The sequence below is a fragment of the Myotis yumanensis genome, unplaced genomic scaffold (assembly GCF_028538775.1).
Source record: "Myotis yumanensis isolate MYYU_CA2020_CCGP unplaced genomic scaffold, mMyoYum1.0.hap1 SCAF_3, whole genome shotgun sequence".
NCBI lineage: Eukaryota > Metazoa > Chordata > Mammalia > Chiroptera > Vespertilionidae > Myotis > Myotis yumanensis.
In genome coordinates this window covers 124,753,014-124,767,677 of record NW_027223754.1, presented here as the reverse complement: position 1 = coordinate 124,767,677, position 14,664 = coordinate 124,753,014, and the positions used below count along the sequence as shown (strand labels likewise).

General features: G+C 39.7%; 1 protein-coding gene across 5 annotated transcripts in view; it reads right to left on the bottom strand.

The window, feature by feature from the left end:
* CEP83 (centrosomal protein 83) overlaps positions 1-14,664 on the bottom strand; it is a 135,852-nt gene that overhangs the window by 27,228 nt on the left and 93,960 nt on the right. For all 5 annotated transcript variants that reach the window (XM_070409573.1, XM_070409575.1, XM_070409576.1 and 2 more), the window contains 3 exons: positions 10,274-10,388; positions 8,889-9,033; positions 8,624-8,773 (listed from right to left, as the gene is read on the bottom strand). In XM_070409573.1, the coding sequence (XP_070265674.1) occupies positions 8,624-8,773; positions 8,889-9,033; positions 10,274-10,388 (410 nt within the window). The remainder of the gene's footprint in view (positions 1-8,623; positions 8,774-8,888; positions 9,034-10,273; positions 10,389-14,664) is intronic.

Below are 14,664 nucleotides of genomic sequence, written 5' to 3'. Positions count from 1 at the left end.
CAATAAACCACTATAAGAAGAAAAACTAGAGAGACTGATGAAAATGGCGGCATAGGTAAACACCAGAAATTGCTGCCTCGCACAACCACTTCAAAAATACAACTAAAAGACAAAACGGACACCATCTAGAACCACAGGAAGGCTGGCTGAGTGGAAATTCTACAAGTAGAAGGAAAGAGAAAAGCACACTGAGACTCAGAGGAGGTGCGGAAGTAAAGTGCAGAGGTTCAGAGGCACGCGCGGAAAGGGCTGGCAGCTGAGGAAACGGTTGCCTTTTTCAATCGGAGGGAGTCTCAAGCTCCCGACTGCTATGAACTCTAGTTCCGGGCGTCTCTGGGGACCCAGAATCATACGAAGAGAAACTGGACTGTCTGGCATCGGTCGGAACTTGAGGGCGGCTTTCTCTCAGAATTGCTTACAGCGAATACCAAGGAACACTGAGACCTGGGGCCTCTTAGGGCAGGACTGAGGATCAGCCATAGCTGTTTGCTCCGCCCTGTTGATTCCCCGAGACCCTGCCCCACCCAAGCTGTGCACAGAGGCTTTTACATATGAATGACCTGACCCTTTGCAATCTAAAATTACCTAACTCCAGCTGGGTCAGAGAGACCCAGAACATCCCAAAGATGGCCCAAAGCCCCACAGCAGCTTGCATTGCTTCACAGCTGGGCCTCATCTGGGCACCTCCAAACCCCAAACAAAGAAGAGGAATCTGCAAATCTCTCCGTAGCTCCTGCAGGGTAGCCTCAGGCAGAGGCTAAATTAGAACCTCCTTAGAGATCCAAGAGCCAGTGTACCAAGTGGTCAGAGTGGGACCATCCAGATTACAACTCCTCACATCCATAAAGGACACACTCGGGGGGCAGACTCAGTGAGCACCAAAGCCCCACTGAAGCAAGTCTTGCCCCAGAAGGTTGTCTCAAGCACAGAAGTTCTCGCACTGTAGACACAGCTGATTCTCACAGCCAATTGGCCTGGAGGTCAATTCCTCCCAGTGATACCTACAACAATCAAGGCTTAACTATAAGAAGACTGTGCACAAAGCCCACAAAGAGATGCACCAAGAGTGTCCACCTCAGGTAATTGGGGAGGCTGAGCCACTGAGCCCTATAGGACACCTAGCACAGAAAGCCACTCTATCAACACAGGGAAGCATAAAAAATGTGGAGACAAAGACACAGGTCACAAATGACAGAAATGGAGGAAAGCAAACTACTGGATATAGAGTTCAAAACCACGGTTATAAGGTTACTCAAGAATCTTCTAGAAACCGCCGATAAATTTAGTGAGACCCTCCATAAATCTAGTGAGACCCTTGAGGATATGAAAAAGGACCAACTAGAAATTAAGCATACACTGACTGAAATAAAGAATAATATACAGAGATCCAACAGCACACTAGAGGATCCCAAGAATCAAGTCAAAGATTTGAAATATGAGAAAGCAAAAAACACCCATCATGAAAAACAAAAAGGAAAAAGAATCCAAAAATATGAAGATAGTGTAAGGAGCCTCTTGGACAACTTCAAGCGTACCAACATCTGAATTATGGGGGTGCCAGAAGAAGAGAGAGAGCAAGATATTGAAAACCTATTTGAAGAAATAATGACAGAAAACTTCCCCTACCTGGTGAAAGAAATAGACTTACAAGTCCAGGAAGTGCAGAGAACCCCAAACAAAAGGAATCCTGAGAGGACCACACAAAGACACATCATAATTAAAATGCCAAGAGCAAAAGACAGAGAATCTTAAAAGCAGCAAGAGAAAAAAAGTCAGTTACCTACAAGGGAATACCCATACGACTGTCAGCTGATTTCTCAACAGAAACTTTGCAGGCCAGAAGGAAGTGGCAAGAAATATTCAAAGTGATGAATAGCAAGAACCTACAACCAAGATTACTTTACCCAGTAAAGTTATCATTCAAAATTGAAGGTCAGATAAAGAGCTTCACAGACAAGAAAAAGCTAAAGGAGTTCATCACCACCAAACCAGTATTATATGAAATGCTGAAAGGTATCCTTTAAGAAGAGGAAGAAGAAGAAATAGGTAAAGATACAAATTATGAACAACAAATACATATCTACCAACAATGAATCTAAAAATCAAGTGAATAAATAATCTGATGAACAGAATAAACTGGTGAATATGATAGAATCAGGGGCACAATTCTCAGGGGGGGGAGGGGTGCAGGGGGTGTGGGAAGAGACTGGAAAAAAATTGTACACCTATGGATGAGGATAGTGGTGGGGGTAAGGGCAGAGGATGGGGTGGGAACCGGGTGGAGGGGAGCTATGGGGGGAAAAAAGAGGAACAACTGTAATAATCTGAACAATAAAGACTTAATTTTAAAAAAAAGAAGAAGAAAAACTAGAAAGACAGAATAACCCAACCAGACATTAAAACATACTATAAAGGAGATCCTAGATGGCTGCTGATGGGACAGTAGGCTGCAAAGTACTGAGTGAGTGAGAGAATGAAAGGAGAGTGCGTGGACGTGCGGGGAGTGTCTGTATTTGTGAGAGAGGAACAGCTATATTCCACGGGACTGTTGGGGACTGGCAGAGCGGGCTCCCCTGGCCAGGCAGCCTCTACTGCTGCTAAAATCTCTCCCGGAGTGGCTGGCTCTGCCGCAGAGACCGCGCCATCTTGAAGGGGAGACCAGCTGTGATCAGAAGCCCAGCTTTACCTTCAACAGGGGAGACCTCGGATACCTCCTGGGACCCTACAAACGCATCACCCAGGGACCAACTGCTTCAGCTGCGAAACCAAGAACACCGGGACTTCAGCCTCCCCGACCACGGGCGCCTAAAAAGTCTATCCAGGGGGAGACAAAGCTGCGCTGAATATTCGGACAGGCCCTGCGCCTTCTCACAGAGCAGATAGAAGGAGCAACTGAATCGAACAATACCCACCCAGAATTGGCGAATTAAACACAGCTGGTGAGGCAATCTGCGGATGAAAAGGATAGATATTGCCTAGTGAAAGTCAACACAGGAGAGAGCGAGCTACATAGCCAGACACCTGGAGAGGAGAGATCATGGGGAGACAAAGAACAGCCTGCATACAAAAGAAAAGGAGGCATCACCAGAAAAGGAAGTAAACAAAATGGAGGCAAGCAATACGTCACAGAAAGAATTCAGGGAAATGGTCATAAGGTCACTGAAAAGGTTGGAAGACAAATTCAACAATATGTGTAAGAACAAAGAGGAAATGAAGAAGAACCAAGAGGAAATGAAGAAGAACCAAGAAGAAATGAAAAATGACATCACTGCAATAAAGAACTCAATAGAAAACATCAACAGTAAACTAGAAGAAGCGGAGGACCGCATTAGTGAGCTAGAAGACAAGGCAGGAAAAAATACCCAAGCAGAGCAGCATCTAGAACAGTGATGGAGAACCTATGACACACGTGTCAGAGGTGACACACAAACTCATTTTTTTGGTTGATTTTTCTTTGTTAAATGGCATTTAAATATATAAAATAAATATCAAAAATATAAGTCTTTGTTTTACTATGGTTGCAAAGATCAAAAAATTTCTATATGTGACACGGCACCAGAGTTAAGTGAGGGTTTTTCAAAATGCTGACACACTGAGCTCAAAAGGTTTGCCATCACTGATCTAGAAAAAAAAAACACGTAAAAAACAAGAGGAGAGCCTAAGGCAATGGTTCTCAACCTTCTGGCCTTTTAAATACAGTTCCTCATGTTGTGACCCAACCATAAAATTATTTTCGTTGCGACTTCATAAATGTAATGTTGCTACTGTTATGAATCATAATGTAAATATCTGATATACAGGATGGTCTTAGGCGACCCCTGTGAAAGGGTCATTCGACCACCAAAGGGGGCGGGACCCACAGGTTGAGAACCGGTGGCCTAAGGGAACTTTGGGACAATCCGAAATGAAACAACATCCTCGTAACAGGGGTGCCAGAAGGAGAGGAAACCGAGCAAGGAATAGAAAACCTGTTTGAAGAAATAATGACAGAAAACTTTCACACAAGTCCAAGAAAAAATTCACACAAGTCCAAGAAGCTCACAGAGTCCCAAACAAAATGAACCCCAAAAGATGGACGCCAAGGCACATTATAATTAAATTGGCAAACACCACCAACAAAGTAAGAATCTTAAAAGCGGCCAGAAAGAGACAGCAAGTTACCTACAAAGGATCCCCCATCAGACTAGTGACTGATTTCTCTACAGAAACACATCAGGCCACAAGGGAATGGAATGAAATATAGAAAGTCATGCAAAGAAAGGGTCTGAATCCAAGAATACTGCACCCAGCAAGGCTATCAAGCAAAATTGAAGGTGAAATCAGGAGCTTCACAGACAAAAAAGAACTAAGAAAGTTTATCACCACCAAACCAGCAATGCAAGAAATGCTAACGGGTCTGTTGTAAAAAGAAGAAATAGGAAGGGAAGAAGGAACACAGGCATAAAGAAAAAAAATGGTGACAATCAAGTACTTTTCAATAATAACTTTAAATGTAAATGGATTAAATGCCCCAATCAAAAGACAAAGGGTAGCTGAATGGATAAGAAGACATGACCCATATATCTGCTGTCTAGAGGAAACCCACCTCAGAACAAAGGACTCACACAGAGTGATGGTGAAGGGATGGAAAGGGTTTTTCAGGTGAATAGAAATGAAAAAAGCTGGGGTAGCAATACTTAAATCTGACAAATTAGACCTCAAAGTGAAGGCCATAACATGAGATTAGGAAGGCCACTTCATAATACTAAAGGGAGCAATTCAACAGGACGATATAACTCTGGTAAACATATATGCACCCAATACAGAAGCACCCAAATACATAAAAAAAAATTCTGGAGGATACCAAGGGAGAGACTGACAGCAATACAGTTATAGTAGGGGCTTTAATATCCCACTATCACCACTAGACAAATGCTCTAAACAGAAAATCAGCAAAGAAACATCAATCCTAAATGATTCACTAGATCAGATGGAATTAACTGACATCTTCAGAACTTTTCACCCCAAAGCCACAGAATATACATTCTTCTCAAGTGCACATGGGTCATTTTCAAAGATAGACCATATACTGGGACACAGGCAAAGTCTCTTCAAATTCAAGAAGATAGAAATCATATCAAGCATCTTCTCAGATCACAATGGCATAAAACTAGAAATCAACTACAATAAAAACAATTTAAAAAAATAAAACACCTGGAGGCTAAATAGCATGCTATTAAACAATGATTGGGTTACCAAAGAGATCAAAGAAGAAATAAAAAGCATCATGGCAACAAATGACATTGAAAGCACAACAATCCAAACTCTATGGGACACAGTGAAAGCAGTCTTGAGAGGGAAGTTCATAGCTCTACAGGCCTACCTCAAAAAACAAGAAAAAATGGTAATAAATTATCTAAACCTACAATTCAAAGAGTCAGAAAGAGAGCAACAATAAACACCCAGTGTAAGCAGAAGAAAGGAAATAATAAAGATCAGAGCAGAGATAAACAACATAGTGACCAAAAATAACAATACAAAAGATCAACAAAATCAAGAGCTGGTTCTTTGAAAGGATAAACAAGTTTGATGAATTTCTAGCCAGGCTCACCAAGAAGCAAAGAGAGAGGACTCAAATAAACAAAATCAGTAATGAAAGAGGTGAAGTAACAACCAATCCCACAGAAATACAAATGATTATGAAAAAATACTATGAACAACTATATTCCAACAAAATGCACAACCTAGAAGAAATGGACATATCCTTAGAAAAATACAAGTTCCCAAAACTCAACCAAGAAGAATAAAAAAGCCGGAATAGGCTGTAACTACTGAAGAAATTGAAACAGCGATCAAAAATCTTTCAGCAAACAAAAGCCCTGGTCTGGACAGCTTTACAGGGGAATTCTACCAACCATTCAAAGAAGAACTGAAACCTATCCTTCTCAGACTATTCCAAAAAATTAAAGAGGAAGGTACATTTCCAAGCTTTTTCTCTGAAGCCAGCATTACCCTAATCCCAAAACCAGATAAAGACACCACAAAAAACGAGAACTACAGGCCAATATCCTTCATGAACATAGATGCTAAAATCCTCAAAATGCTAGTAAATTGGATTCAGCAATGCATTAGAAAGATCATACATCATGACCAAGTGGGATTTATTCTGGGGATGAAAGGATGGTACAATATCAGCAAATCAATAAATGTGATACATCACATAAATAAACTGAGAGACAAAAATCATATAATCATACCAATTGATGCAAAAAAGTCATTTGACAAAATCCAACACCTTTTATTGATAAAAACTCGCGGCAAAGTGGGAATAGAGGGATCATACCTCAACATAATTAAAGCCCTATATGACAAACCTACAGCCAACATCATACTCAATGGGCAAAAACTAAACCCATTTCCCCTAAGACAAGGATGCCCACTTTCACCACTCCTGTTCAACACAGTACTAGAAGTACTAGCCATAGCGATCAGACAAGAAGAAATAAAAGGCATCCAAATTGGAAAAGAAATAAAACTGTCCTTATTCGCAGATGACATGATATTATACATAGGAAACCCCAAAGACTCCATCAAAAAACTACTAGACCTAATAAATGAATTTGGCAATGTGGCAGGATACAAATTAACACCCAGAAATCTATGGCCTTTTTATACACCAATAATGAACTCACAAAAAGAGAAATTAAAAAAACAATCCCATTTACCACTGCATGAAAAAAAAATTAAGATACCTAGGAGTAAACTTAACCAAGGACGTAAAAGACCTGTACTCGGAAAACTACAGGACATTGAAAAAAGAGATAGAGGAAGACATAAACAAATGGAAGAACATACCATGTTCATGGATTGGTAGAATCAACATCATTAAAATGTCCATACTACCTAAAGCAATCTATAGATTCAATGCAATACATATTAAAATACCAATGGCATATTTCAAAGATCTCAAACAAACTCTCCAAAAATTCATCTGGAATAAAAAAAAGACCCCGAATAGCCACAGCTATCCTGAGAAAGAGGAACAAAGTTGGAGGGATCACAATAGCAGACATCAAGCTATATTACCACGCCACGGTTCTCAAAACTGCCTGGTACTGGAACAAGAACAGACATATAGACCAATGGAACAGAATAGAGAACCCAGAAATTGACCCAAGCCATTATACTCAATTAATATTTGACAAAGGAGGCAAGAGCATACAATGGAGTCAAGACAGTCTCTTTAATAAATGGTGCTGGGAAATTTGGTCAGATACATGCAAAAAAAATGAAACTAGATCACCAACTTACACCATACACAAAAACAAACTCAAAATGGCTAAAGGACTTGAATGTAAGACGGTAAACCATAAAAATCCTACAAGACTCCATAGGCAGCAAAAATGCAGACATATGTCACAGCAATATCTTCACAGACACAGATCCTAGGGCAAGAGAGATTAAGGAGAAAATAAACAAATGGGACTACATCAAAATAAAAAGCTTCTGCACAGCAAAGGAAACCATCAACAAAACAACAAGAAAGCCAATTGCATGGGAGAACATATTTGCCAATGATATCTCCAATAAGGGTTTCATCTCCACCATTTACAGGGAACTCATACAACTTAACAAAAGGAAGATAAACAATCCAATCAAAAAATGGGCAAAGGACCTAAATAGACACTTTTCCAAAGAAGACATACAGAAGGCCAAGAGATATATGAAAACATGCTCAAAGTCACTAATCATCTGAGACATGCAAATCAAAACAACAATGAGGTACCACTTCACACCTGTCAGAATGGCCATCATCAACAAATCAACAAATCAACAAAAGACAAGCGCTGGAGAGGATGCAGAGAAAAAGGAACCCTCCTTCACTGCTGGTGGGAATGCAGACTGGTGCAGCCACTGTGGAAAACAGTATGGCGTTTCCTCAAAAATTTAAAATGGAACTCTCATTTGATCCAGTAATACCACTTCTAGGAACAGAAACACCAATCAGAAAGGATATATGCAACCCTATGTTCATAGCAGCACAATTTATAATAGCTAAGATTTGGAAACAGCATAAATGCCCATCAGCATATGAGTGGTTTAGAAAACTGTGGTACATCTACACAATGGAATACTACACTGCTGTAAAAAAGAAGGCACTCTTACCATTTGCAGCAGCATGGATGGAACTGGAGAGCATTATGCTAAGTGAAATAAGCCAGTCAGTGAAAGAAAAATACCACATGATCTCACTCATTTATGGATAATAAAGAACATTATAACCTGATGAACAAAAAGATAGATACAGAGGCAGAAAAGCATCGAACAGATTGTCAAATTACAGCATGAAGGCTGGGGAGAATTTGGGGAAGGGAGGTAAGAGATCAACTGAAGGACTTGTATGCACGCATATAAGCATAACCAATGGACACAAGACACTGGAGGGGGGAGGGGAGGGGTGAGGGGAGGGGTGAGGGCATGTGCCGTGGGGTAGGGGAGGCCGGGGGAAGGTCAATGGGGAAAAAAAGGAGACATATGTACTACTATTTGTAATACTTTAAATAATAAAATGAAATTTAAAAGAAATTTTGAGAAGAAATATATATATATATACACACACACACACACACATATAATATATAACCTAATACTTTGAAGTTCTCTTCTGGCCGACTCCTCTGCCATCTGTGAAGCCCGCAATTTCTCTTCACACTGATCCTTTTCAGACTGTCTCCAGACATCATATTCCACTTTCATTTTCTCTAAATCCGCTAATCTGTTCTCAAGTTCAAGCCTAAAACAACAGATGATAATTATGTTACAAGAACTATAATAAGAATAATATGACAGCAAAATGTGTTCATTTGCAAGGAGATTTAATGCAAAAAAAAAGGTAATTATGTACTTACTTTTCATCTTGTAATACCACAAGTTTTTGATAACCTTCTTCCTTGGCAGCTTGTACTTTACGTATTAATTCACGATCCTTTTCTGCTAAGAGCACTTTGTGCTGTTCAACAGCTGATTTGAGAATTTCATTATCTGACTGTAATCCTAGTATTTTTTAAGGAGAAAAATGTGCTATACTCAATCTTATTAAGATGAAAAATCACATTTAATAGCAAACATTGATAAATTGATAAGACAACTATTAGAGTATAGAAAGTAAGTCACTCTGGAAATATATTCTCGAAGATTATTACATTGATAAACTTTCTTAAGAATGAAACAAACTAAAACTCAGAGTTAATTTTTCGGTCATTAGTTTATTTAGCATACACACACAAAAGGTTAATAAAAGGTTACATTTATTCATTTGAATCTTTAAAGCTAGGGATATCAACCCGGCTGATAGCCAAAAAGGTTTAAGTACCTACTTCACCCCTACAAAGGTTCTGTAACCTAAGACCCACAAAGAACATCATCATCAAGCTGGCCGGAGGCAGCCTGAATAAAATCATAGAACTCTTCAAAACCTATTATTCTAGCAGAGGTGTTAGATTTCTAGTAGAAATATAAATTGGAAACTTTCAATTTTGTCAAATGAATTTATAAATCTTCCTTGTAATTAGATGACAAGTATTTTGCAGATAAAATAGCTAAAATTTGTTATGTAACTCAAAGTAAAAAAAGAATGCAAAACTGGATCCCAAACTCAATAAGTTCCTAAGAAAATTTACTCCCTAACTATGTAAGTTCATGAGTCAACATCAAGTAGAAATTAATAATGAAAACAATCACTCATCATAAGTTCTGTCTAAAACTACAGAGGCCAGTTCAACTGAAGACCAACTCAAGGATAATTACAGGCCAAAGGCAGCTTATTTAAGTACTTAAGAAAAGTCAGAAATAATATAATTTCTGAGGAATCCTGATGAGAAAGACATTCTAAACAGTAAACTGGAGGTTAAAAATAAGCTTAGGCTGAACGAGGCTCAATCACTGCCAGGGTCAACATAAAAATATTTTTAAAGGTAAAAGTTGGGCGCCTGTAACTAATAATCACATGATGATCTAAATAGATTTAAAATTATAAACTCAGGAAGTATGAAATTCACACTGCAAAATTTCACTTAATTTATGTATTAATCAAGTAACTATAACATAAACATGATTTTTTTAAAAAGTTAGATCACAAAATGAACATTCAACATGTAAACAAAAAACAATTCATATGTGGTCTAACATTAAAAGTCAAGTAAGCTGAAAATCTGAAAATAAAAACTCAGTGTGACCTATTTTAATAATTTTAGTTTAGATGTGAAAATAAAAAGCATGGAAAATTATATATTACCATCCAATTCACTTTGAATCTTATTTCTTTCTCTTTCTAGATCACTCTTAGCTCTTGCTGCTTCCAGTTTGATGTCTGTTATTTCTAGTTTGTTTGAATGTTTAAGTTCCTTTACCTGTTGATAATTAGAAACTGAAATTACTATGGTCATTTTCTTGCCATTAACTGCTTACCCTGACACTTTAGCAGAAATAAGAAAATGCTGTGGTAAGCACCTTCAACAGGGAAAGTTGTTTCAATGCCTGGAAAAATACTTGTCATCAAGAAAACAGTTTTATCCTAATAAAAGAGAATCCTTCTTTTTAAAAGAATGTTGGTGACAAGAAGGCATTCAAGATATAAGGATCAGCATATAAAATGTTACATAGGTATAAGATCACATTGCTTGCTTAAAAAACAAGCTAATGTGTAATAGCTAGAGTGGCAGGGAATAAACTTTATACACCATAAAAAGGGTTGTGTATCCTATTAGCTATTAAAGGTGCACAATTAACTTTGTTTCAGAAAATTAACTCTAATTGCAAATGTATTAGATTAAGATACTGAAGGTAAAGAAACCAATGAAGAGGCAAAGAATTGATGGGGAAGAGGGGTGCAAGAAGGATCAATTGAATTTGGTGACTAAATAATGTATGTGTATATGTGAGTGTATGCACACATATGTGGTGGTAGTGGGAGGAACAAGTATGAAAGTTATAAATCTAAACCTTTATTGTCAAAATCTGATTCTTTTAAAGCCACAAGTGAATATAAATAATTGTCAATGATTTCTATTAATTAACCCATATATCAATCATATACCAATTTTCATCTTTCCTGAGACATCCCTTTTGGAAGTTGAAAAATTCTAGTTCATAAACACTATTCCTTCATTCTTTCAATAAATATTTATTGAGCATCTATTACATGTTAGGCACTGTTTTAGGAGCTGAGGATACAGCAGCAATCAAGAAAGCTTTTTCTCTCCAATCATCTGCACTACCTAACATTTTCTACATCCCTTCCCTTTGATAAGGTGCTTCTAAAATTAGGAGGATGTAACCAATACAGATACAAAGGTTAGATAAACCTGCATTCAGACATATTATACTAAGGTATAAAACTATAAAATCAGAGTAGAAAACCATGAATATATACAAGTGAAACACGTAAAATGTGACATGATGGGTACAGGAGGGTAAAGGATGATTTAAGTGTAATATAATCTAAAAACTGGAGTTGGCAGTTAGAAAGAAATCAAGAAGAGGTCCTAGACAAATATCACATGATACCACTTATATGTGGAATCTAGTGAACAAAATAAACTGACAAACAAAATAGATCCAGAGTTCCAGAGGCATGGGAGCATGCAAAAGACTGAGGATCCTCAGAGGGAAGGGGGCAGAGGGGAGAGATCAACTAAAGAACTTATATGCATATATGCATAACCCATGAACACAGACAATAGTGGGGTAAAGGCCTGGGGAGGGGATAGGAGTGGAGATGAGGGGGATTAATGGGCGGGGGGGGGGGGGGGGGGTGTGTGTGTGTGACATATGTAATACTTTAAACCAGCGGTTCTCAACCTGTGGGTTGCGATCCCTTTGGCGGTCAAACGACCCTTTCACAGGGGTCGCCTAAGACCATCTGCATATCAGATATTTACGATTCAAAAGAGTAGCAACATTACAGTTATGAAGTAGCAACGAAAATAATTTTATGGTTGGGTCACAACATGAGGAACTGTATTTAAAGGGCCAGAAGGTTGAAAACCACTGCTTTAAACAATAAAGATAATTTTTTTAAAAAATGGAAGAGGTCCTAGAGCCAAAGAGGGCAAGGATGAGAAATAAAAGTGTCTCAGTGAAAGAAACTCCATCTATGAAAGGTCTTGAAAACACTGTAAAGGAATGGTTTGGTGTAAAATCCCCACTTAAAGGAAATAAATAGAAAAGCAAGTACACTATACTGCCTCTGTACTGCTAATCACATTAAAATGTATCCTTCTCCAAATTAACTTGTAGATTTTTAAATGACACTACATAAAATAAATACCTTGTGCTGACATCAGTTTTGCATTTTTAAATCTTTCTAAACTTCTTTTTTATGAAAGCAAGTCTCATAGAACAATGTTTAACTGCAGGACGGCAGATAAGAAATTACATTAATTTAAATACTGAAACTTTCTGTAGATTGGATTTTACTACATTATAATTTCATGGACAAACAGAATTTAAACTATAAGTGCTTTAAATTTTGGACCACAGTAAAAATCTATTCTGTGTGACAAATATAATTATAAGCTAACTATAAAAGGTTAAGAATGACAGCAGCTCATTAACAAACTACACTGCAGCTGACTTAAATATGAAGTGAAAAATTAGAGATATCTTATATTATAGAGTCTTGATTAATTTCAACAAGAACTATGAAATAAAATATCTACTTCTGCCCTAACCAGTTTGGCTCAATGGATAGAGCGTCGGCCTGCGGACTCAAGGGTCCCAGGTTCGATTCTGGTCAAGGGCATGTACCTTGGTTGTAGGCACATACCCAGTAGAGAGTGTGCAGGAGGCAGCTGATCAATGTTTCTCTCTCATCGATGTTTCTAACTCTCCTCTCCCTTCCTCTCTGTAAAAAATCAATAAAATATATTTTAAAAAAAATATATCTACTTCTTAATTCATTTCACTCTGAGATTTACTGAAATGAGAAAAAAATTTCAAATAAATTATTGAAACTGAAAGGACACTGGACAAGAAGTCAAACAAGTGAAGTCTGTCTACAGCCTACTTTAATGGTACATGCTCAAGCAAGGTATTTGTCCTCCGCATTCAAATTCATTCATCTATGTAACTAGGTGAGTTTAAGTTTTTCTTTAGTGCCGCATTTGTATAATCCTAAAATAATGATTATTATTAGTATAACTAGAGGCCCGGTGCACAAAATTCATGTGGTGGGGGGGGGGGGGGGAGGGGCAGGAGGGGAGAGGGGCTCTCCCTTCAGCCCAGCCTGCAGCGTCTCCAATCCGGGACAACTCTCTCACAATCCAGGACTGCTGGGTCCTAACTGCTCACCTGCCTACCTGCCTTGATCGCCCCTAACAGGCCCCCCTGCCAGCCTGATCACCCCTAACCGACTCTGCCTGCCGACCTGATCGTCCCTAACTGCTCTCCCCCCCACCGGCCTGGTCACCCCTAACTGGCCCCCCTGCCAGCATGGTCGCCCCTTATTGCCCCCCCTTGCTGGCCTGGTTGCCCCCAACGGCCCCCCTCTGCCAGGCTGGTCGCCCCCAACTGTCCCCCCCCCACCAGCCTGGTCGCCCCCAACTGTCCCCCTGCCAGCCTGGTTGCCCCTCACTGCCCCCCTCTGCCAGCCTGGTTGCCACCAACTGTGTCCCGTGCCAGCCTGGTTGCCCCTCACTGCCCCCCTCTGCTGGCCTAGTCAACCCTCACTGCACCCCCTGCTGGCCTGGTCGCCCCCTCACTGCACCACCTGCTGGCCTGGTTGTCCCTCACTGCCCCCCTCTGCTGGCCTAGTCACCCCTCACTGCACCCCCTTCTGGCCTGGTTGCCCCTCACTGCACCCCCTGCTAGCCTGGTTGCCGCCAACTGCGTCCCATGCCAGCCTGGTCTCCCCTCATTGCCTCCCTCTGCCAGCCTAGTCGCCCCTCACTGCGCCCCCTGCGGGCCTGGTCGCCCCACACAGCCTGCTGCTCAGTTGTTTGGTTGGCCCTCACTAACCCCCCTGCCAGCCTGGTCACCCCACACAGCCTGCTGCTCAGTTGTTTGGTTGGCCCTCACTAACCCCCCTGCCGGCCTTGTCGCACCACTCAGCCTGTTTGGTCATCTGTTTGGTTGTTTCAGATGTGACGGCCCCTGGGTCTTTATATATAGAGATACTTATACTAATATTAACTTCCTAGAATGTATTTTTAAAAATATTTTATTTAATAAAAATAAAAAATTTGTTCAACTATTTATTGCCTAGATATGACAGTTGCACTTTCTCTGAATAATCTGAACCAAATCCCAAAGAGTCATAAAAACATTCCTTTCTGCCTCTAGATCCCTGGTTCTTAACACATTTCGTACCGCTCAGGAGTTTTCTCGTGTTTCGCGCGCCATCTGTTAAGGACCGCTCACGAGTGTTCTCGTTTTTCACGCCCATGGGAAAAGGAGCAAATCTAGATACTTATGTAAATTTTGTTTGGTCCCTCTTCATAGAGGAAAATGTTTTATGCAGTACCATACGTTAAAAAAGTACTAGGAACTTTAATTGTTTAAGTAAATAAAAATGTTATAATTATTGAAAAACAACACCTAAAGTGCATTATGATGATTTAAATAACGTGCAGTTTGCCCAAAAACGTGCGGTCCCTGGCGTATGTCTTAGAGATTTCTATGCGGTAC